The sequence below is a fragment of the Cutaneotrichosporon cavernicola genome (assembly GCF_030864355.1).
Source record: "Cutaneotrichosporon cavernicola HIS019 DNA, chromosome: 6".
Lineage (NCBI taxonomy): Eukaryota > Fungi > Basidiomycota > Tremellomycetes > Trichosporonales > Trichosporonaceae > Cutaneotrichosporon > Cutaneotrichosporon cavernicola.
In genome coordinates, this window is record NC_083398.1 from 1102598 (window position 1) to 1125661 (window position 23064).

Here is a 23064-nt window from a genome sequence, read left to right on the forward strand (position 1 = left end):
TCTACAGCTCACGAGAACTGTTATCAGCGTTAGGCACATGGGACACTCACGGTAGCGAGGTAGCTCTCTGCGACGATGCGCGCACGGGCGTTGAGCGAGAGCTTCATCTCCGAGATCTCCTTGTCGACATCCTCCATGAACTGGATCACAAAGTCGACGAGCTTATACTTGAGCATGGTCTCGGCGTGGAAGTTGGTGATGAGGAACGAGATGTCGTAGCCCTGAGGTTAGCGGGGGACCGGGGGAGCGGATGGAGACGCACGGGAATCGGGGCGCGGCGCAGAATGACAAAGTTCTCGGCGCGCATCATCATGAATCGCGTAAATTTGTGACAGAGGATCTTCTCAATCTCGTCGGCCTGCTTGATCTTGATGCTGACACGGACCGAGTTGATCGACGGCTCGATGAGGACCTTCTCGCTCTCATTACGCGCAACCACCAATGGCTGGAGGAGCACCTCAGGCGTCTTGTTGGCCTCAATCTCGGGCTTGTTATGCCGCTCGACGACCTGCGAAGAGAAGTTCTCGAGCGTGAGCGCCGCAGTAAGCGACGCTCGCACCGCGTTGAGGTACGGCCGGAGGGTGTTGGACTGGGTCAGCGCGCAACGGGCAAGGACCTTACCATAGTGGAAAGAGAGGGAAGAGTGAAGGATGAAGATGCGCGAAGGTTACGCGCCTTCACGTACCAGAGTTGCGAAGAGCTTGAGTTGGGATCGCGCCTAACGCAGTTACAATGACTATGGCGTGGTCGACACGATGATGGTGGTGGAGGTGTCGTCACTGCCCTGGGTTCACGGCTAGGTGGCCATCCTGCCACGTTATCATATCGCCGGTTACCCCGCCACCGTAGGGGGTGTGAGGCGACCTTAGCCGGGATGATAGAGTCACCGTCTTCTGTCAACTTGCGCATACCGCCGATGATCTATGTCATCTCCTTTGTACCCATCCCTTTTGAGACACTATCTTCCCAACTTGCTAGATTCTATTTCACCTACAATTGATTCTACAATCTTGTTATTCAACAAAACACACTCTGCTCCTCTCATTCTCATCCTCATCCTCATCCTCATCCTCATTCTCTCTCTCACTCTCCACATCTCACCTCTTATTGCACCTCGTTACTCACCTCCCTCCATCCCCTTTGGACTGCTACCTTCACTCTTCACTCTTGATTGACAACCAACAGCAGTAGATACCATATCCATATCTGTAAGCATTTCTCACGCGCTCATCCTAACAAGGGCTGACGTGCAAGTCGACTAGCCTTACTCATCAGCCATCATGAGTGGCGGCTATAACCGCGGCGGGTTCCCCCCGCAGCAGCGCTACTCCTCCACACCCACATTTGACAACACGCCAGGCTTCCGCCCACCCATGCCGCCGGCCGGCCTACCTCCTTTTCCCCCACGCAACTTTCCCACTCCTCCTCTCCCCCCAATGCCACCCACCAACACATTCCGCTCCCCTTATGAGGATTACAACAGCGGAGCTTCATACTCTCCTCCGCAGTCCAAGCCGTACATCAACACCGACGCGTACGACCCCTACCAGCCGGCAGCGTACGACCCTGGGACTCCAGCCCTGCGCTCAACCCAGCAGACGATGTCGTACACCCCACCAGCGCAGTTGTACCAAGCCTCTGCACGTGCTGGTGACTTACCAGACCTCCATCTCCTGACGCCTCCCACCACCCTCACAATCGGAGACTACACCACTAGCGTCTACTCTCTCCCCGCGAGCCACCTCCCCATCACCAAGTATGCTGCCGTCAACGCCGGAGACGCCGTCGACCTCCACCGCGCCATCTGCCAGTCCGGCATGGCCCAGGCAATCTGGTACGCAGACGGCCAGACACGCGGCGGGGAGGGCTGGGGCGCAGCCGTTGAGTGGGTTTTGGGGACCGGAATGTCCAGGTCAAAGATGCGCACGTGTGCGGGGCATACGGACTCACTGGGTACCGAACTCTCTGCCATCAACAAGGCCACTGAGGGCTTCCGGGACAACCTCAACCAGTCGATAAAGTCGCAGAAGCCCATATCGCACGAGTTTGTCCTCTTCACCAGCTCGGCCGCGGCGCTCGTCAGCCTCGACACGTCGTCCCGTCCTGAGAGTCTCCATTTCTGCCACATGTGGCGCGGGATTTGCACCGACTTCCTCAAGGCACACCTCACCATCGTCCACCTCCCCAAGGGGAGCGACGTCGAGGGTTACGTCCTCGCAGAGAAGATAGCCAACGTCGCCGCGAGCAACAGCTACACGAAGCGCAAGAAGGACCGTACGCTCGACGAGTTCTACAATCGTCCTGGCGGTGGCGAGCCTGCGCCGGCTGGTAGCACGGAGGCTGGCGCATGGCAGCGCGGCGATGCCGATCCCTCGCGACGCAAATCACCGTTTGAGCGTCCCAAGCGCCTTCCCTCGATATCGCCGGAGCGCAACAGCCCCACTCCTCCCCCAGCATCTGTCCCTCGGATGTCTTCCAGCCGCACAAACTCTCCACCGCCTCGCAGCAACTCGCGCGATGGGCCTTCTCACCATCGCAGCATCTCTGGTGATGCCTCTCTGCACCGTTCGCCAGCAGAGGCACCACTCCCGAACCAGCCTGGGGGCGGAGAAGAGGACATTCAGCCTCGTGACGACGGGCTCGTAGTCACCCAGTGAGTACCCAGACCCAACCCAGTACTGACAGTGCAGCTTCCCGGCGCAGGCATGCGCTAAGGACTTGGGGATTCTCTTTGCTCAGTTTGGTGACATGTGAGTGGAGACAGTTTAGCATCGCTAACGACGTAGCACATCAGTGGACATCTTCTCTGTGGGGCCAGGACTGCCGCGGTTCGCCTTTGTCGCCTATGCGGAAGTGTCCGACCGTCTCATGGCAATCGACGGATTCCACAAACGTTCCATCGACTTGAGTACACCTTTCGCCCGCGAGAACGCGGCAGATCTTGAAATCTGGAAGGGCTGGAACGGTACCCTCTCTGTTGTCCTGTCAGATCCAGAGCGACTTGTGCCTCAGAGCATCGCCAAGGACTATCCTGACCTCCCCCCTTACGCTACGCAGCGCAGGAAAGTGCTTCACAAACGTGATCGCGCCGATGACGACGGTGCTTCGACCCCGTGAGTTGCGCGTCTTATCGTGTGCTAACGACCAGGCCGTTGAAGAAACCTCGTGCGGGTTCTGACCCGGCTGATCAACCCTCCTCACATCCTCAGCGTCCTCACGGCCTCCCTCCTCGGCCGAGCTTTGATGCCTCTGACCTGACGGCGCCCACCGCAACCAACGGGTCTGCGCCGTACACTCACCAACTCCCTTCTACCCCTCTGACGACCTTGGCACCTGCCGCGTCACTGATGGCCTCTGATGAAGGGCCGGTCAAGATCAGCGGCAAGACGCTGCAGGCGCAGATCGATCTCGTGCAGAACGTCTTTGTCAAGCACGACCGCGACAACTGGATTGCGCACACTTGCCTCATTGCAACGGACCTGGACCAGATCCGCCGTTCCCTCCAGGCAGACCTGTACGCAACGGACGAGGCGACCATCTCGTGTCGGGACTTGGAATCCCAGCTCTCCGACCGCGGCTTCACTGTCGCACGCATGGGCGCAGTGGTGACCAAGGTGCTCAAGGTGTTGGATAACATGACGGCAGAGGACGAGGCTGAGAACGGCACTGCGGCCCAGCCCAAGGAACTCGATGCGGACAGCCTCCACGCCGAGCTCGCCCACGTCCTCCGCGACTATCCCCCGCAGACGCGCGAGGCCATGGCTTCGGCTGCGACTGTGCTCGAGTACCTCAACTGCGGCAAGGACGCTCAAGAGGCTAAGCGACTCGAGGTCGAGCGCCGTGCTGGTGTGCTCCAGGGCATTGTGCAGAAGGGCGAGCAGGTCACGGGCGTCGTGCGCTTCTTGTTGTCCGGCTAGCCGTTGTTTGTTGCATGAGTGAGATCTTGCCGTTGTACACGATGGTATATGCATATCGTGTTAACCACAGCCGAGTGGAGAAGGGAAGGTTAACAGCACTGTGCTTGGGCGACCGAACGCGACGGGCAAATGGTTGCGCCCAGAAACTAACTCCCTCCTACTTGTCCAAATATCGTCACTAACTCGCCACAGCCTTGTCCTGTTCCTGAACTGAACAACGCCTCGATAACCATTGCTTGGCTGGCTTCCCCAGCGCTGTTCACTCTCTCATCCTGCCTACCGGAAATAAGTCAAGTAGATGTAGTTGCCAACTGCTAACTGGCCCGTTGCCGCTCACTGACATCGTGCTGCTCAAGCTCCTGAGGCCGCCCACTGCTCACCTGATTGTGTACATCAACAATGCAATGCTAGAACAAGAGCCCACGCCGGGCACCATGCACGATGAAAGGAGCCAAGCTCCGTGTTGTAACCATCTATTCTCTACCCGCGGTCGGCCGCCTCGGCCGCTTCGTCGTTGGCCTCCTCCGTCTCGTCCTCGTTCATCCCCTCGTCGTCCTCCGACTCAACGAGCTCGCTAACGTCCTCGCGGACGTAGAACAAGTGGTGTTTGCTGCGTGGTGACGCCTCGCTTGGCGGCGGAGACGAATACAGGTCCGCGTCATCCATGCAGCGCCCGCACTGGGCGTCCTTGGTGTGCGCGCGATGGCATGGGCGGCACACCTTTGTCTGCACGCACATGATTGGGTTGGGTGGACGCTGGAGACAGTGCAGCATCTCGTCGAGGTCGGCAAAGTTGGCCGCGTTGAGCGCAAAGCGCCGGTGCTTGCGCGACGCCATGTGTACGCTTAGGTCGGCGTACCTGATGCGGCAGTTCTCACAGTACCCGCTCGCTGTGTCCTGTTCCTTGCGCTTCTGGCCCGCCTCCACGAGTTCGCGGTTCGCGAGACGCTCGTCATAGCTCGGCTTGGCGAGGGTGGTGGGGTTGCGGATGCCATGTAGCATAGTCACGACCTCGGCCTGCGACATGAACTCCTTGGCGGAGAACGAACTCGGCAGGTCTGCTGTCGACTTGCGGCGACCAATGCCAGGAAGACGCGGGAGCGCGTCAGGACGCTTTACCGCGCCAGTAGTGCGGGAAGGAGGAAGGTTGCGCTTGAGCACTTCAACGCGCTTGGAGACCTGCATCGCGCCCCGGCGGCCACCAGCCTGGTGCTGGACTAACACACCGCCCGGTGTGTGGTTGGTGTTGTTCGTCGACGTCGACGCAATGTTGGACGTGAGGACGACACTGTTGCCCGACGCCTTGACGTAAGGTAACTCTTCGGGCTCGGGGAGCGCTGGAACGGAGAACTCGCGCTCCGACGCAGACCGCTTAAGGCTCGGCGCGGGGGGCTCTTCGCCATTGTAATGTTCGTGGTTGACGTACAGTGCCATGGCGCGAGCGCGGAGGTCACGATGGAGATGGTCGGTGCTCTTGATCGAGCGAGGTAACGCGCAAGAGCTCGTCAAACGCAGAAACTGTTCGTGTAGAACCGGCCAGTCTTGCTCCTTTGCGCTGTACTCCTTGACCATGATGGTGCGGTTCTTGCCCGTTCCGTCCTCGATGAGCACGTACTTGCTCCCAGGCCGGAAGTAGTAGTGGTCGGGGCGTGGTGCCGACTCGTCCCTTTCGCGCGTGCCATGCAGCCTTTCGTCAGCGAGCATGTGTGACAAGCTGCCCCGCTCGACGATATTGATGGGGTCTAAAGTATCGAGCATCTCCGAGAGCTCTACATATCAGCTAGGACCTGCCATTGACGCACTCTTGACCGTCCAGACCTTGATACCGTACTCCTCGGCCTTGGAGCGGAGGTCGGTTGGGCCCTGCTGGATGAAGGGGTTGTCAGACTGCCCGCGCTTCATCGCCGCCGCACGCGGCTTCTGTGGTGACTGCACGTTCTTGACGATGAGGTGGGTAATTCTGCGTGAGAAGAACTGGTCGATACGCTGGCATCAGCACCACACATTGTTTGCTCGCACCGCTCCGAGCTTGATGGCCCGCTCCCGCAGCCCGCGCCCCTGGCCTTCTTCGGCGCCCAGTTCAAAGTGGAACGTGAGGGTCGGGAACGCGGCCTGCCACTTGGCGGTCCACTTCTCCTGCTCATGCCGAAAGGCCTTGACGGCGGATGGGTCGGCGCGTGACCGTTTGGCGGGCAGGGCAGGCACGTCGGCGCGTGCACGCTTCCCGAGCTGCGGCTTCGGGTCGCCAAACACATCTGCGACCACCGCGGGGCGCGGGACGGGGTGTTTGGCCTTGAGGTTGTTGATAGTGGGTGATGGGCGAGCAATACGCTTCTGGAGTGTGGCGGATGCCGTCGCACTCGCGTTGACATTGACGCGCCCGAGGACTGTGCGCCCATCGCGCACCTTGACATCCTTCTTAGGGACTGGATTTACCGGTCGCACGGCAGGTGAAAGTGGGGGACGCGGCATTGCAGATGGCTGCAGGCCGTACTTGTTGTCATGAGGAAGGTGGGTGGAGCGTGCGGTGGCTGCCTGCGACATAGCCCGTTGTTTGCGAGAGCGACTGAGGGCTAGCCCAGTGTCAAGGAAGAGGTGTCACTGTGCAGTGCCGCCGCAACGTGCAGCTGTTGCAAGACCGCTTGAAGATGAGGAAGCGCGGACAAGAGGACAGGAGATGAGGAAGAGGATGAGGATGAGGATGAGGATGGAATGATGGAAGGTAAGATGATGGGATGGTAGGATGGAGATTGAGCATCGAGGAGATTGGAGCTTGGGGCTAGCAGTACCAATGAACCCAGCCTCCCCGCCTACGCCTCTCGATTTGCCCTACAGTCAGGGGTGACCATTTGCACCTAGACCCACTTTAGGTCCCGTACCTTTGGCTCTTTATGTTGACGCGCCTGGCTTTAAACCCTGTAGCCCTGGATGATACAGCCACCTCACGTGGCCCATTACACAAAATCAGCCGCGGGATCAAATTTATTTCCTGATCCATCCATTCAGCCTTCACATTTGGATCAATCCATGATCCATGATCCAACCTTCACCTTGAATCATTCATCCCTTGACATAATTAGCAATACACAAACAAACAATGCAATCTGTATACTTACTCTGCCCTCCTCTGTCAAACGCGGCCATGTACGACAGATGTATTCATAACTCGATATGGAACATGGGACATGGGACATGGTCAAACACCGTTACACATACCAACGCAAACATGAACGCGTCACATTCACTAAATGAGATCAGCAGGGCCCAAAAACATGACGCCCATCAACGACACCAACACCGACAGAAACACACACACACACACACACACACACACACTCACACACACACACACAGAGCTTCCGAACTAATGCATGAACTGATCGCCGCCACGCAACTATGACACATTATGCAATGCAATGAAGCCCTGCTTAGAGCTCGTCACGGTGGCCGTACGAGTCCTCGTCGTCGTCGTACGAGCTACCAGCGTCGCCACCCTCGTAGAGCTTGGACGTGATGGGCGCAACAGTGGCCTGGAGCTCCGAGAGCTGCTCCTCGTAGTCCTCGGCGTCGGCGGCCTGGTTGTCCTTGAGCCACTCCTCCTTCTCCTTGAGCGCGTCCTCGAGCTCGGCCTTGTCCGACTTGTCAAGCTTGCCACCAAGGCTCTCCTTGTCCTTGAGCTGGCCGCGGAGGGTGTAAACAAAGTTCTCAAGAGCGTTCTTGGCCTCGATGCGCTTCTTGACGGCGGCGTCCTCGTCGGCAAACTCCTCAGCCTCGGCGACCATACGCTCAATGTCCTCGGGCGAGAGACGGCGCTTGTCGTTGGTGATGGTGATGGACTGAGCGTTGCCGGTGCCCTTGTCGGCAGCCGAGACCTTGAGGATACCGTTGGCGTCGATCTCGAAAGTAACCTCGATCTGGGGGACACCGCGGGGCGCAGGAGGAATGTTGGTGAGGTCAAACTCGCCGAGAAGGTTGTTGTCCTTGGTCATGGAACGCTCGCCCTCAAGCACCTGGATGCGGACAGTGGGCTGGTTGTCGACAGCGGTCGAGAAGATCTGCGACTTCTTGGTGGGGACAACCGAGTTGCGCGAAATGAGCTTGGTCATGACACCGCCAGTGGTCTCAATGCCGAGGGTGAGGGGGCAGACGTCAATGAGTAGAAGGTCGCTGGCACCGTCGGCGCCCGAGAGGATACCACCCTGGACAGCCGCGCCGTACGCGACAGCCTCGTCGGGGTTGATGCCCTTCGAGGGCTCCTTGCCGTTGAAGTAGTCCTTGAGGAGCTGCTGGACCTTGGGGATACGGGTCGAACCGCCGACAAGGACAACGTCGTCAATGTCCTCCTTCTTAACGCCGGCGTCCTTGAGAACCTGCTCGACGGGCTTCATGGTCTTGCGGAAGAGGTCCATGTTGAGCTCCTCGAACTTGGCGCGGGTGAGGGTCTCGGAGAAGTCGTTGCCGCCCTCAATGGCCTCAATCTCAATCTTGGTCGACATCTGGCTCGACAGAGTGCGCTTGGCCTTCTCGACCTCACGGCGGAGCTTGCCCATGGCCTTCTTGTTCTTGAAGAGGTCAACGTCGTTCTTGCGCTTGTACTGCTTGGCAAAGTACTCGATGACGCGGTTGTCAAAGTCCTCACCACCAAGGTGGGTGTCACCGGCAGTCGCGAGGACCTCAAAGACGCCGTCCTCGATCGAGAGAAGCGAGACATCGAAAGTACCACCACCGAGGTCGTAGACAATGATCTGCGACTCGGACTTGCCCGAGCGGTCGAGGCCGTAGGCGATGGCGGCAGCGGTGGGCTCGTTGACAATGCGGAGGACGTTGAGGCCAGCAATGGTGCCGGCGTCCTGGGTCGCCTTGCGCTGGGCGTCGTTGAAGTCTGCCGTCAGTCAATCGTCTTGGTTCCTTCCACCTTGATACAGCAGCTACTCACAGGCAGGGACAGTGACGACTGCGTGCGTGACCTTCTCGCCGAGGTAAGCCTCAGCGGTCTCCTTCATGCGCGTAAGAATCATGGCCGAGATCTCCTCGGGCGTAAATTCCTTGAGGGTGCCCTTGTTGTCGATCTCGATCATGGGGCTACCGCCCTTGTTAACAATCTTGAACGGCCAGTGCTTCATGTCACGCTGGACGTCGCGGTCCTTGAACTGGCGGCCAACGAGACGCTTGGCGTCAAAGACCGTGTTTTCGGGGTTTTGTGGGGCCTGGTTCTTGGCAGCCTCACCGATGAGGCGCTCCTCGTCGGTGAACGCGACGTAAGACGGCGTGATACGGTTTCCCTGCTGTCAGAAACCTTCTTAGGAGAACGCTTACAAGAGAGTTGGCGATAATCTCAACACGGCCGTTCTTCTGGACAGCCACACACGAGTAGGTAGTTCCGAGGTCGATACCGATAACGTTGCCCATGGCCTCCTTGTCTTCTGCGCGGGCCATGTTGCCGGCGGGGAGGAAGCAGATGATAGCGAGGAGGACCATGGCGCAGAGGGTGATTTTGGACAAAAGAGAGGACGAGGCCTTGCGCTTGTTGGCGCGCGGCCTGATGCTTGCGCGTGGGTATGCCATGATGGCAAGAGAGTGTGGGGGGTTGGGAAGGTGTTTGGAAAAGAGAGTGAATGAAGAAAGGAAGAAGAGGGTTAGTCTAGTGAAGTATATGAGTGTCGGTGTCTGTGCTGCCAGCGTGGCGCCTCAAAGGTGAGGCTGGGGGTTTGCAGGCGGCGACGCGTTCACCCAACCACTTTACTTCCCCGTCGACGTGGAACCCTTACTGATTTACAACCCTGACCTTTCATCACCATATCCGCCATGCTATTGCATCATTAAAATCACTTAGGTAATAATCTGGAAACTACTACGGGAATCCTTCCAACTCCCGTACACGTGGCTTTTTGAGCTCCATGTCATCAACATGATAGTACTCCTCCACCCCTCCACCACACTTTCTGGCGCCGTGTCATTCCAGTACAAGTCGGGGTGTTGTCATAACCACTAAAGCCTCTGTGGCCACCACGCTCCTTCAGGCAGACCACGGCCCAATTTCAATGTACTCGACGCTCCAGCGCCTCAACCACTATGGTTCCATCTCGACGACCTTTGTCATGGTCCTCCTCGGCCTCATCTCCCTCGCGAGCTTCTTCACTCTCCCAGTGATTGAGCCGGGAAGCGTGAGTGTCAACGATGTTATCATGTAAGTTTGCCACCTAACTTCCGAGACCTTCCTCCGCCTTCCCCTCCCTCTCCGCCCTTAACCCGATCGCCGCTGACGTGTAGCCGGCGCGGCCGAATTAACCACTGGGGAGGGCCGACTGAGGAGATTGCCAGCATGCGCTTCGACATGCGCACCGACCTGACCCAGCTGCTGAACAGCTACAACACCAAGCAGCTGTTTATTTACCTCACCGCCGCTTACGTGGACGATGTGAGTGGCGATACACACGAGGTCGTGCTCTGGGACCGGATTATCACTCGCGGCAGTATCAGGGACTTCCGGTCTACTGGTGACGCTGTCGCACGCAAGAACCGCTCACACCGGGCCAAGATTCGGATGGACGACGTCAAGAACAAATATGTGTGGCGGAACCCTTCACGCTCCTTCAAGTGAGTCACCAGATGGCAGTGGCACTGCATTGCTGTGCGGTGTTTGGAAACGGGTTCCGGCGTTGTCCAAACGAGGGTAGGATTGTCTTGCCTCGCCGCAATCTGCGGCCAAGGCGCACGCAGGTCAACCCCTGGTGTGCATCTCGACAACCCGTGACGAACGAGCTGAACGCTGTCTTAATCTTGGACTGCGCCTTCTATGTTCTGGTGATTTCCGCAGCTGACATGTCAGGAACATCCACAACGCCAACATCACGCTTTCCTACCATCTGATGCCTTACGTGGGACTGGTGACATCTGGCGTCGCCGCCACTGCACGAGGCATGGTCGAAATCCCAGACCTTGTGAAGAAGTAGTATAGAGGTCAAGCAGCACACAGTATGTAAACAGTTTAGACAGTCTGGCATTGCGACCCCTGATACAACCGCAGCGCGCTGTCTCCGGAGCGTGACAGTGGAGCCGCGGGGATTAAGATGCTCATGAAGACGACTATGCGAGAATTGATGAATCTCGGGAGAGAGGGAGAGAGTATGTTGTGCACATGCCTGTTGCTACAGTATGAAAGTCATCCACGAATCCCACTTGCAAGAGCGCATCCAACGGTGGTTCGAGAGAGGGGAGAGGGATTGCGCCTAACGGCGGATGTGCCAATGCCGATCCCGACGAATCTCCAACGGGACGAGGGTATCTGTGCAGGTGTGTATTGAGGTCACCGGTCGCAGAGATGAGTATTATGGTCTGTCTTGGGATGATGCAGATTACCAAGACGCACTGGCGATAATCATAATCAGAACCGTTCGGCCCCACGAGACATCCGAGCTTCCAGATCGCGCCGATCGTTTTCGGACCACGATGTCGTCGGCGAACTGAAGCTACGCTCATGATGACCAACTGTACCCGAGTAACTCAGTGCGCGTGTTGACGCCGTCCGCATCGTGACGTCCGACTGCGCCGACACATTGCTGGGAACGAGCTTGGCGTTGCGAGCGACTATGGATCAGCTTCGCCCATTGCACGCTGCTCACCGGTAATGACAAGTTCCGAGCCGGAGAACATGGCACGAATCGAGTTCATCGCCGCGTCATCGCCGAGACGGATTTCCCATTGCGCATGATCTTCGGGGGTCAGTAACGACCGTAGCATCACTGATTCCGTACCGTTCTCATCCCACTGGTCTGCGACAATGTGCAGCACATGATTCTTGCGTGTAACAATTGTAATGTCATTTATACTGCGTGTCAGATCTGGCTGGCTCCAAGTCCACAACGAGTAACTCACGAGAAATGGGGTAGCCATGCAAGTACTTCATATTGATACGATGTACTCTTGATGGCGATGCGGCCTTCTTCGCCACGAAGAATCTGGACCCACTCGCCAGCTGGGCCCTTAAACTGCTCGGGGTTATGTTCAGCAGCCCCTCGCACCGGAGGTCTCTCGACAGCACCCCGGTCGAGGCCCGAGTCGAAGGACGACGCACGGTTGGCCATCTTCTTCGGTGGTTGTGCCCATTGCGGAGGTGTGGGCCTGCTTCCGCAGCTCTTTGTCGAGCCGGCATGGGATGAACCCGATGACGACGACGAGATGACGGATGCGCGAGGGTCATCCACAGGTGTTGCTGCACGCATGGACTGCTGGGCAGAGCCAGGCATGGGATACCCTACAGGCGGGGATAGAGGCGCCGAGATGTACAGTCCAGCAGCCGCGGTGCTGCTCGTCGTGGTCACATCGGAGGAAGGGTCTGCTTTGAACGAGTCGGTGTGGTGGAGGCTGGATGCGGGGTTGTCATTGCTGCAAGCACTGCCGCCGATAAGACTGTGGGTTGGCGGACGAAAGGAATGTACCATGAGAGATCACGATGAACGGAGACAGCGATGAACGGAGAAGACGTTCAAGACGGATTGGAGGGCGAGTTAAGAAGAGTTTGTAGAGCGACGAAATGGGAATAGCACAGTCATGAATGTGTTAGCCCAGGTGAATGTACACGTGACGTCACGTCCCCCTCCTATTGCACTCCGAGACACATCCTTACACATCCGAGACACCACGCGCACACATCAACCAGCTGCCCTAAAGGCGCTCATGCGCGTTAACGCTCGCCGGGAAAGGGAGGGCGTGGATATGTGCCCCGCTCTCACCGTCCCGACGACCGCGCACGAGGTTCTCGTCGACGGCGACCAGCCTGGTTTGGAATGCAACAGGGGATGCAGAGTCACAAAGACGCAGTCAAGACTCACGCCGAATACTTCTTTCTCCACTCGCTGCCCTTGTGAACATGGTCATGTTTGCTTACGACGGACAATTGGCGGTCGGCCTGAGACAAGGTGCGAGGAGAATTAGGGCTCATGCCGCCTGGGTACGGATTAGAGCGCGACGGCAGTGCGTCGCTGTTGCCGAGTTGGTCAAAGTTAACCGCCAGGGGCGACAGTTCCGGTGTGCGGAGAATGAGGGGTGCCTGCGCGAGCGAGTCGGAAGTCGAGGTTTTCTTGGGCATGGAGATATGAGGTGATGGCGGGACTTGGTCACTGTAGCCACTGCTTGGTAACGTTGAAAGGATTGCTTGGCCTTGGTTTGGCCGATTGCGAGGGTCGAGCTCGAGTTGCGTCAAACACGGACGCAGGACTCAATGATCAGGAGGTGTGGGTTTCCGGCAGGTCACAAACACACAATACGTCGTAACGCGAGGGATGTGGAAGGGGGTTGTGCAGGGGTGGGTGGCTTGACAATGGAGACGATCAAGCAGATTGAGTGAGGACGCGTAAGACAATGGAAGCAATGGCGCTAGTGGCGGAGAGACAAGATGGACTTTGAGACAGGGGAGGAGTGGCAAGTTGATTGAGTGAGAAGTGGGAAGGAAGGCGGGCGGCCGGGAATCGCACCCGGCCGGGGCAGGACGCTCCGAGCGCTCCTTGAGTGGTGCGAGGGCCACCAAGGGGATGGGCGTCGAGCGACCGGGACGTGGGCTGCTGAATTTTGAGGATTTGCAGCCCTCGCGAAAGATGTCCGGACGACGATAAAGGAGGAAGGAGGAAGAGTGTTGGGTGATGTGATGGATGAGGATGGGATGGAACGACTTGTTGGGTATCCAAGTGGCTAGGAGAGGAATGGGGGTGCCCGGTTGGGGGGGGGGGGGGGGGGGGGGCGGCCGTCGCACTGTGTGGCGGGGGAGGAGGAAGAGGAGGGAAGCTGAGCAGGTCACAGGTGCAGGGTAAACGTACAGTGCCCTAGTAGCAAAGTAGAGACTGGAGTGACACATGGGACAGTATAGACCCTTATGCACCAATGCCAAAGGCATTGGAAAGGGATCTCCTTCAACTCCTAAGGGATTAGGGATATTAGAGGAGGGGTCCGGAGGCAATTGGGGCAAAGGAGAAGGAATGAGCTCATTCTCACTTCCTCACTTAGTGGCTCTTGTGATCTTGTGAATTGTGAATCAAGTGACCACGTGGCCACTCTGCAGAGCTAGCTTGCTGCTTGCTGACCCCTTCAGGGTCAACCGATCGATCTAATCCGTTACCACGCCGCATCAGAGTGTCAAGAGTCACCAGGCACATGAAGACGCAGAGGCCGTGTTCCTCCAATGATCCAATGAGAGAAGTGGAGAGGGGGCGATTATCACGTGTTGTCCCTGTTTTGACGTAAATTGATCCTTCGAGTTGGGTGTCGCACGAGCCACAGGCCCCCCCACACACCCCAATTACCCTTTTACCCTGATTACAAGTGGTGCGAGTCAGACTAACTCTAGCAAACTCACACTAACTTTGTGGTATTTAGAACCGTATTGCTTTGAATCTCAGCATCTGCACAGACACAAGCAGTCTCAAACACCTATTCACCTGCATGCCTGACTAGGGTACTAGGGAGCACATCATTACTGATCACGGATCACGGAGCGAGACAGCTAAAGCTGCACATTTGCGCCCGTCGCCCCAATAGCGTCACCTCGCAGATGGCTCTACCGCTCTTGGTCACCCGGAGCAGAGGCTCGTGACCGAGAAACCGGGCGTCTGGGCACGCCCCCGTGAGCCGCTCCAAGCCAACGTTTCCTCAGTCGTTCACAGGTACGGCTTCGCTCGCCACATTCCAAATCGTGTGCCTCTCTTCTCAGCTTCCCTGCTTTCCGGGAAACGCGGTCGAAGCTGCGCCACCGCCGCCAGAATCCAAGCAGGCTGCCGAGCAACCACGCCACGTCGAAGAAAGCCGCGCTCGACCCAACAAGCTCAGCCAGTGCCGCCGCCACATACGGTATCTGATGGTTTGCTCAATCTTGTGAATGGCAAGAACGCGCACGACCACTGGGCAGGAACGATGACCACTACTGTGATTCCTTGGCATCATTCCTAGGCTTTGACGTCACCTCGCTTGTACAGTACAGTTGGATCCAACTGGTACGATAGGGACCGCGTAAGGCCGATACGCTGGTCTCGAGCCATGTCAACGGTGGCCGAGAGGAGCGGAGAACGAAGGTATATCGGAGACGCAGAATCCCTTCTAGCTTCAGTGACGCGGCGCCACGGTAAATCAAGTTGCTGACAATTCCCGGTGGCGATCACTGGTCGGTCATGCCATCAGCCACCGCCACTCCACACAAGCATGGTCTGGGATCTACCGCGGTTGACGGTTAGGTGATGCCGTCGTCTGACAATCGACACTGGAGCAGAAAACTTGGCCAAGGTGATCAGTGAGGTACCTGAGCCTGCAGGACGCCCCAGTCCGGATGGTCCGTCGTACCCTGGTGCCTCACTGCAACCTACAAGCTAGCGATCTAGCGAAGTGATTGATCGTTCGGTTCGTTCGGTATGTCGGCATGCGGCATATCCGTCGTGCCATGTTGTCACGGATGTTATTCCTCGCCTGTCAAGCTGTCAAGCTGTCGCGGGCAAGTGGGCAAATGAGGCATGATTAAGGAATGTGCACTTGATGTTCAAACCTAATGGTGGAGTCAGGTACGCAGTAGATACCGTATTCATGACCAGCCGCTACTCAGAACGATGACGCATTGCCACTCACCATCACAGGATCACACTCTCTCAGTCCACATCTTGCTTCCTTCACTCTCCCGCCACCACCCACCCCAAAACAACCAACATGATCCCGGTGTGTACATGCGTACATGCACATACAGCGCCCACCCTACCTCCACTGACGACAGGTCCGCCTCCGTCACCCCCGCGGTGTGACAACAATCGAGGTCGACCCAGAAACCCAAGGCGTGCGCGACCTCAAGGTCCTCATCTTCTCGTCGACCGAGATCCCGCCTTCTGAACAAGAAAGTAAGCTTGTCTTGATACTCGCGCGTGTATGCCACCCAAAGTGAACGTGTGCCATTGCCGCGACGCGACGTGTGCTAAAGGCGCTGACAACCCAGTCAAGTTTGGATACCCACCAAAGCCGCTGCCCGAGACGGCTGGCCGACTGGCTTCTATTCCCATCACGCGGGGTGAGCAGCTGATTGTGACTGCCGTTCCACATGTCTCGCGCTCGCCCAAGCGCCCGCGCCGTCTGAGCGTCAAGGAACTCGATGCCGAGCTCTCTGCACCGAAGCCGCCGCATGCGCCCGGGCCCGTTGCCGAATCACCTCTTGCTCCGAGTGACATGCCCCTCGAGGCGGCCGACTCCATCGCGCTGCCCGGCCGCGATGCGGGCTTCCTCCAGCTCCGTGTCGTGCCCGACGACAACTCGTGCCTCTTCTCCGCCGTCAGCGTCGTTTTCGAAGGCGACATCGAGGCCGCGCAGAAACTGCGAAAAGGTACATCTCGTTACGGCCACACTGACGACAGTGGTAGCGGACGCGATTCGAGCCGACCCCGACACGTACTCAGACGCGATGCTTGGGTGAGTTTCAATTTGAGTACCATGTCCTAACGCAGACGCGCGCGAGACGAATACATTGCCAAGATTCTCGAGCGCAACACGTGGGGCGGTGCGATTGAGCTCTCTATCTTTGCAAAGCAGTAGGTCGGGAGAGGGCCATGCTCACTGTCACAGCTACAAGACGGAGATTGCGAGCTTTGATGTCGCATCTGGGCGGTGCGACAGGTTCGGCGAGGGCGAGCATGACCAGAGGTGCATTTGGGAGAGGTACCCCGCTGACTGAAGATGTCTCCTTGTGTACTCTGGCATCCGTGAGTGGATGTCAGGACACTCTGACGGCAGACTATGACGCGATGACACTCTCGCCAATGGAAGTTGCTCCGACGAGCTTCCACACGACCGTCTTCCCCGTCACTGACACCGCCGTGATGGACGCCGCCCGCAAGATGGTGGACAAGCTCAAGGGTAGGAAGTACTACACCGACACCGCAAACTTTGATTTGAAGTGTAACGTGTGCGGTATCGGGCTCAAGGGCGAGAAGAGCGCGACCGCGCATGCAATAGAAACTGGGCGTAAGTGGTTCGAGGGGCGCTTGGCAGAGCTCATGCTAGACGTGAATTTCGGCGAGTATTAGGAATGGGCGCGAGCGCGCGCGTGCAGGAGATACAGTATAATGTCGCGCAAGCAGTGATTTGGGTGCATGTGTTCATCCTGTCATTTCTAACAAGGCGTATGGTAGCGTAGTACACAGGGGTGAGGCTTGCGTCCCATGTAAAGCAAGCATCACAACCTTCCTCGGCCTGCATTTTCTCTTTCTCCCATTCCCTACCATCAATCCCCACTCACCCTTCCCTCTATTCAGCTTGCATCGCTTCCTCAACAGAGCCACGCCCATCCTATTCGCTTACCCACTCTCGCTTACTTCACCTCACTCCTTCTCATCATGGAGAGTCTCTCCTCGGGCGTTGGCGGGTCGGACCTGACAGCTCACCGCGCCAGTCCCTCTGGCCTTGCTCTCAACTCAGACTCCCCGGTTTTAAGCCCGAGCTCCCGTACATCGCCCACCCCATCCTCCCCTTCAGAGGTCTCATCCACGGAGGGTGAACGTGACCTGCTCGACATGTCATCGAACCTGAACGAGACACTGATGGACGAGGAGAAAGAGACGACACACGTCGTCAACTACCCCCCACCTTCTCTCCCTTCTCTCCCCGCTTCGCCAGAGCCAAGCTCCAACCGCACCGTCCGACCCCTGCCTCGCGCTCATAGTGTGACATCGCCCACACTCAAGCCGCAGACGAACGTGTACGCTTTACGGGCAGTCCCGTTCGCGGCCCGCGGAGACCTCATCACGCCGTCTCAAAACCGGCTACCACCTTCCCTCGGCACAACGGCCGTCAACTCGACGGCTGCATCTACCCACAACGACGAAGAGAGTGTCGTTGACACTCACTCAGTACGCGAGGAGAGCGAGGTCTACACGGGTTCTGTGCTCGAGGTTGACTCAGCCGAACCGTCCCCCACCACTGGCTACTCCTACAGCACCACCCCTAGCCCATCCGACCTCCCTTCCCTCCCAAATCTTCCTCCCCTCTCCACCTCACATGTGCCTTCGGCGTCTCTGCCTACCCCTGGCATCGGCGTGCCCAGCCTCCATGTCATCGATCTGCGTGAGCTCCTCTCTTCCCAGCCCCTGTCGCCTGAGGATGGTGCCGAGGCCGCCGAGGAGCAGGCCGCCGAGAAAGACTACGAGGAAGGCGACCTCAACGAGGCGCTCAGCGAGGTACGCCTCCTAGTCGAGAGCTACGCGGCGCTCCGCGAGCAGGTGGCCGCTACCTCGGTCTCCGTTGAGGAGACGACTGGGCGCATCATCGACGCCATCCACAAGTATGTTTATTACTCCGTTCGTATCTAACCACAGACACAAGTGTCCTGATGCCAAGGCGGACGATACTCACCTGGAGGGGCTCTCCAAGGCTGAGGCCCGCATCGTCCGCTACAAGCGCCACATTGATACCCTTGCTCTGCGCGTCCAGAGCGCCGAGACACGCAATCGTGAGGCTGAGACTGCCAGAGCGTGCCGCCTTGCGGACGTCAAGCGTCTGGAGACGATGGTGGTTCAAGGGCAAGAGGACCTCCAGACGTCCGAGCGCCACGGCGAGATGCTAGGCCGCAAGCTCTCGGAGGCGGTGAACAACGTTGCTGCGCTGCAGGTCGAGAATGAGGATTTTCGAGCGAACCATTCTGTGCTGAGGAAGACCCAGGCGGTGAGCTGAGGGGTTTAGAGAATGTTGCTAACAGCAAGAGCACGCCATCATTCGTCCTCATTCTCCTCGAAGGAGAGGGGCGCATGGTACTTGTAGCAATGAGCCTACTGACGTACAGTTCGACCCCGACCTGCTCGCCCTTGGTGGAGATGGAGGTGAGCTTTCTGGGTCGCAGTCATCAAGCTCACAACTGGCGTCCACTTCATGAACAAGCTTCAGGTCGAGGCTCGCCGCTTGTTCGAAATGATGAACCTTGGGACCTGCGGTAAGATTCACCTCCACCTGCACTTGGACCTGGTGCGTCGGCTGGTGAATGGCGCTAATCAACAGGCCGAAACCTATCGAGGCCTCCGCAGGGTAATGGCGGCTCAGCTCTGAATCCTAACATCCAGGCTGACTTCATCGCGAGCGACACCCAATTCGAGGAGTTCCTCGAGGGCATGAGTGAGTCCGGCCCACTCTGCAGCATCTCCGACGTGCCGGGCAAGTTCGGGGCGTCAACGAAGATCCGCGGTAAGCTCAATGTCTGACGTCTCAACTGACAGTAGGCCAGATGGCGAGTTTCGGGATGCTCGACTCGTGCGGAATGGTCTTCATCGTAGCCGCCAATGTGAGCACATGTCGGTCACTGTGCAGCTAACCCTAGGACCGCGGATACCTTGCAGAGGTTTCAGAGTGGGAGCGCAGCAGCGGGCGCGTTGTCGACAAGCTCTTCGCTGCTCGCTCCACCACAGACCGCCGCGACGACCCGTTCCGCTCTCTCGGAGATGACCGCCTGTTCGCGGTACAATGTCTGTTCCCGACGTCGCCTGCTGAGTGGGCTCGGCTGATGACGACTACCTCTATCCGCCCAGAGCGCAATGTGCCCGCCAATCGGGGTCATCTTCTTATGGACCAGACTGGTGCGACAACCGCACAAGCCCTCCCGCTTGCGATTCAGCCGAATCCTGCGCTAGTCCCCAACGATGTGTCCCACAACCAGACGCTCCGTTGCGCACCAGGCGCTACTCCTGACACATATCGCGGCCAGTTGGGATCGCCTATCCCGTTTTCTCCGATGCCGACGGGCGTGCGGTGCCCGGACCGTGGGCGTCACGATCCTTCGCCGCCCCCTCTACCGACGCCCCGTGCGCCTCGTGCACCTCAGGTGACGTCTCTACCTGTTCCGAAGTACACTTCTCGCCAAAACCCAGCCCCACGCATGGCCGGTCCGCCCTGGCAGGAGTATCGCCCTGCCTCGAGCAAGGGCGCCCGGTTGCCAGAGATGCTCCGTCGTTCTATTGCGGCCGGTACCGCCACGCCGCCCCGCCACTCCAACGATTGTGTCGCGTTCCGCAAGAGCGCGCGCTCCCCATCTATCGGCGGCAGCCCTCCGTCAACCGACGAGGACAACCCGCTCGACCCAACCATCCCTCCTGCGGCCCGTACACACGTGGAGCGCCCGCCTCGGTTTGTCGGGCCCAACAGAAGCGTCACTGGCTCGACGACTGGAGCACCTCCGTCAGGCTTCCGCGTCCGTGACGGTTGGGGCCGCCACTAATCCCACACGGTGCATCTGAGCCATGACCTGGGCTGGATGTTGTTTAACACAGCTAACGTAGCCAGATTCGGCGTTGAATCCACTCCGTATCCACGCCCAAACGCCACGCACGTCAAACCATCCATGTAATTGTTGTAGAGTCACCATCCGATCCGTGCCTGGTATACTGCAGGCTCGACGGCGTCTGTCTCACATGTTGTAATCTGAGAATGAATCTCCTCTGTATCTCACGCACGCGCCCGATCTAGACATGCGACGCGTACATACATCTCTGACGTGTCCGGCGGCAGTGATGTGGATGACGTCAGGGACGGGGCGCCCTAGAGTTGTCCTCGACGTGTTGCCATTGTGTTGTCATTGTCTCGATATCCTCTGCCTCTTCTTGGCATATCAATGCGGCGTGTCTATTCCCCACATCCTCATCATATTCCCAACATCGCGACATGTACCTTCTAACGCTCAACTGCGGCTCGTCATCCATCAAGGGCAAGCTGTTCAACATCCCGTCGAAGGAGGCGCCACTCGAGGCGGTCGCCAAGATTTCGGTCCTCAACATCGGCGCCAAGGGTGACAGAGTCCATGTGGTGGTCAAGTGGCTGGACGGCCTGACGGAAGACGTTGACGAGAGAATGGGCGATGGCGGCCAGGTCGAGCGTGAGTGTGGGCCCTATCTTCCTTGTCAGCTCACGCACAGATAGACACATCTTCCCCATCATCCTCAAGCACATCTCGTCTAGTGGCAGCGGCATCGCGCAAGACGACATCAAGTACATCACCCACCGAATCGTACATGGCGGGTTGAACAAGCGCGGCCTTAGAGTCACTAAGGAGGACAGCCACGAGCTCGAACAGATGGACGCGCTGTCGCGCTTTGCGCCGCTGCATAACCACCACGCCGTGCTGTGTGTGCGCGCGTGTCTGGACGCCGTGCCGAACAGCACGCAGTTGCTGTACTTTGACACGCTGTTCCATGTGAGTGGCCGTCGGGAGGATGACATGCGAACCTGCGATTCAATTAACCTGCATGTTCGCGCTCACACAAGCAAACCCTCCCGCCCGAGGTCTACACATACGCCCTACCTCCTTCGAACGCACCCCTCGCAATCCCGCTGCGCAAGTACGGCTTCCATGGCCTGTCATACAGCTCGATCGTGCACCAGCTCGCACAGCACACCAACACCTCTCCCGAAGCCCTCAATCTGGTGGTGGCGCACCTCGGATCGGGGGCGAGTGCGTGTTGTATCCGCGCCGGCAAGTCAATCGACACAACCATGGGCCTAACCCCCCTCGAAGGGCTGGTAGGCGGTACACGTACGGGTAACATTGACCCAACGGCCATCATGCACCATACCCCCGATTATGCGTCTGACGCAGGCCTGCACGACATGCACGTCACCCGCGGTGAGTGGGTCATGAATAGAGAGAGTGGCCTACTTGCGCTCGCCGGCACGCCAAATTTCGGTGCGATTACGACCAAGGCGTTTGGCGTCGGACCCGAGAATGAGGAGAAAAAACTCATGCGCCTGGCTTACGACGTGTTCATCGACCGCGTCATGGCCTTTGTTACGCAGTACCTCGCCAAGCTCCTGGCCCAGGTTCCCATGCGTTCTGTCCAGCTCGTCTTCTCGGGCGGTATTGGGGAGAACGCCGCACGCCTCCGGCGTGACGTCCTCGAGCGCCTCTCGTGGCTTGGGACTACGGTTTCGGACGCAAACGAGGCGCGCCGCGGTGGGGCGGTGCGCCGGATTAGCGGAGACGATAGCCGGCTCGCGGCGTGGGTTGTCGAGACGGACGAGGAGGGGTGGTGCGCCCAGATGGCGCGCGAGGATATGGGCATCTAGCGCAAGGGTGTTAGTGTCATGAATCAGTGTTGTGACGCGGTGGCGGCCTCGGCGTCGTGAGTGCGGCGGGGTTTCCTCTGTCGTTAGTTGAGAGCATTAGTGACACGGTGGCTGTGACGCCGTCGGTGGCTTGGGGTTGTGGTTCAGGGGGACACTACTATGCCCATTCATTATCGATACAACAGTCGGCCACTCCGCATACAGTCGGTTACGTGTACGTTGGACTACGAGGCAACACGCTCGATACCCTCGGTAGCGTTGACCACCTTGCGACGGCACGACTTGAAGTGGCCAGCCTGGCACGCCTTGCACGTGGACGCGTTGCTGCTGTCAGTTATCATTTACGAGTGTTCAGACTCACCCAGTGCACTCGGTTGCGAGACATCCAGCGCCCTCACACGCCTTGCAGTGCTTGGGGTCAGCGGCGCAGCCGCGCACCTCGTCCTTGGCGCAATGGTCGTGGGCAGCCACGGCACCGGTGCAGAAGCCGCACGACTCGGGGTTGCCAGTGCACTCGGACATTGTTGTTGCTGTGGTTTGGGTTGAGGTTGAGTGCGAGGATGAGTTTGGACGTGCAGAGACGAGAGAGTAGAGAGCAGATGTGGAGAGTACAACTTGCTCTTTATGTAGTCCTCGAAGTTGTGCCAGGTCATCCACAGATAATGGACGCCACCTCGTCAATGACGCGGGATGGTTTGTTGTTTATAAGCGTTACCCAATCACCGTGCACCCAATACTCAGCTGGAGCGTTTCTACATGTTTCAATAGAATTCAAGTCCAATCAGAGTGAGAGTAATTGTTAGTATAGTTACTAATAGTCATCAACCCCTTAACACTGCTTTTCGGCCGATTGGCATAATGTTTTACACGTTGCATTTTGACAACCTTATCACACTAGAGGAAACACTCTCCCACGGCCGCCTCAGGATTGCACCGGTGACCAGGTACAATCTGATATATCGAATTTGGAAATTGCCGAGGTAATCGCCTCGCGATGAACAAAGCTTGCAAAGGAGAATGTTAAGGAGCTGAGGGAGCCTGAAGCTGGGAACCTATCACTCATCGTCATCATTCCCCGTCGTATCGCATG

The 23064-nt window shown here is 58.1% G+C and overlaps 10 protein-coding genes across 10 annotated transcripts; 5 read left to right on the plus strand and 5 right to left on the minus strand.

The window, feature by feature from the left end:
- Nucleotides 1-8: 8 nt before the first annotated feature.
- ARC19 (uncharacterized protein) lies at nucleotides 9-909 on the minus strand (the record flags this gene model as incomplete). Its single annotated transcript, XM_060602891.1, has 5 exons — nucleotides 9-17; nucleotides 51-221; nucleotides 263-589; nucleotides 686-718; nucleotides 865-909. The coding sequence occupies 5 exons, from the start codon at nucleotides 907-909 to the stop codon at nucleotides 9-11; spliced, it is 585 nt and encodes a 194-aa protein (XP_060459240.1).
- A 371-nt stretch (nucleotides 910-1280) lies between these two features.
- On the plus strand, nucleotides 1281-3917 carry CcaverHIS019_0604350 (uncharacterized protein; the record flags this gene model as incomplete). The annotated part of the gene is made up of 4 exons (XM_060602892.1): nucleotides 1281-2653; nucleotides 2691-2750; nucleotides 2787-3113; nucleotides 3149-3917. 4 exons carry the CDS (start codon nucleotides 1281-1283, stop codon nucleotides 3915-3917), a joined length of 2529 nt encoding a protein of 842 aa, XP_060459241.1.
- Nucleotides 3918-4397: 480 nt separating this feature from the next.
- On the minus strand, nucleotides 4398-6389 carry DBF4 (uncharacterized protein; the record flags this gene model as incomplete). Its single annotated transcript, XM_060602893.1, has 3 exons — nucleotides 4398-5686; nucleotides 5720-5903; nucleotides 5937-6389. The coding sequence occupies 3 exons, from the start codon at nucleotides 6387-6389 to the stop codon at nucleotides 4398-4400; spliced, it is 1926 nt and encodes a 641-aa protein (XP_060459242.1).
- A 956-nt stretch (nucleotides 6390-7345) lies between these two features.
- KAR2 (uncharacterized protein) lies at nucleotides 7346-9482 on the minus strand (the record flags this gene model as incomplete). Its single annotated transcript, XM_060602894.1, has 3 exons — nucleotides 7346-8799; nucleotides 8854-9199; nucleotides 9234-9482. 3 exons carry the CDS (start codon nucleotides 9480-9482, stop codon nucleotides 7346-7348), a joined length of 2049 nt encoding a protein of 682 aa, XP_060459243.1.
- A 476-nt stretch (nucleotides 9483-9958) lies between these two features.
- Nucleotides 9959-10870, plus strand: CcaverHIS019_0604380 (uncharacterized protein; the record flags this gene model as incomplete). The annotated part of the gene is made up of 3 exons (XM_060602895.1): nucleotides 9959-10104; nucleotides 10188-10514; nucleotides 10747-10870. 3 exons carry the CDS (start codon nucleotides 9959-9961, stop codon nucleotides 10868-10870), a joined length of 597 nt encoding a protein of 198 aa, XP_060459244.1.
- Nucleotides 10871-11301: 431 nt separating this feature from the next.
- CcaverHIS019_0604390 (uncharacterized protein) lies at nucleotides 11302-13005 on the minus strand (the record flags this gene model as incomplete). Its single annotated transcript, XM_060602896.1, has 5 exons — nucleotides 11302-11504; nucleotides 11540-11629; nucleotides 11672-11745; nucleotides 11793-12326; nucleotides 12749-13005. 5 exons carry the CDS (start codon nucleotides 13003-13005, stop codon nucleotides 11302-11304), a joined length of 1158 nt encoding a protein of 385 aa, XP_060459245.1.
- Nucleotides 13006-15599: 2594 nt separating this feature from the next.
- Nucleotides 15600-16960, plus strand: OTU1 (uncharacterized protein; the record flags this gene model as incomplete). Its single annotated transcript, XM_060602897.1, has 9 exons — nucleotides 15600-15608; nucleotides 15664-15784; nucleotides 15880-16260; nucleotides 16292-16346; nucleotides 16382-16465; nucleotides 16500-16577; nucleotides 16611-16636; nucleotides 16668-16898; nucleotides 16938-16960. 9 exons carry the CDS (start codon nucleotides 15600-15602, stop codon nucleotides 16958-16960), a joined length of 1008 nt encoding a protein of 335 aa, XP_060459246.1.
- A 309-nt stretch (nucleotides 16961-17269) lies between these two features.
- Nucleotides 17270-20133, plus strand: CcaverHIS019_0604410 (uncharacterized protein; the record flags this gene model as incomplete). The annotated part of the gene is made up of 7 exons (XM_060602898.1): nucleotides 17270-18213; nucleotides 18248-18593; nucleotides 18632-18679; nucleotides 18712-18748; nucleotides 18924-19106; nucleotides 19142-19203; nucleotides 19240-20133. 7 exons carry the CDS (start codon nucleotides 17270-17272, stop codon nucleotides 20131-20133), a joined length of 2514 nt encoding a protein of 837 aa, XP_060459247.1.
- A 443-nt stretch (nucleotides 20134-20576) lies between these two features.
- CcaverHIS019_0604420 (uncharacterized protein) lies at nucleotides 20577-21974 on the plus strand (the record flags this gene model as incomplete). The annotated part of the gene is made up of 3 exons (XM_060602901.1): nucleotides 20577-20787; nucleotides 20828-21105; nucleotides 21177-21974. The coding sequence occupies 3 exons, from the start codon at nucleotides 20577-20579 to the stop codon at nucleotides 21972-21974; spliced, it is 1287 nt and encodes a 428-aa protein (XP_060459248.1).
- Nucleotides 21975-22198: 224 nt separating this feature from the next.
- Nucleotides 22199-22496, minus strand: CcaverHIS019_0604430 (uncharacterized protein; the record flags this gene model as incomplete). The annotated part of the gene is made up of 2 exons (XM_060602902.1): nucleotides 22199-22298; nucleotides 22336-22496. 2 exons carry the CDS (start codon nucleotides 22494-22496, stop codon nucleotides 22199-22201), a joined length of 261 nt encoding a protein of 86 aa, XP_060459249.1.
- Nucleotides 22497-23064: the final 568 nt, after the last annotated feature.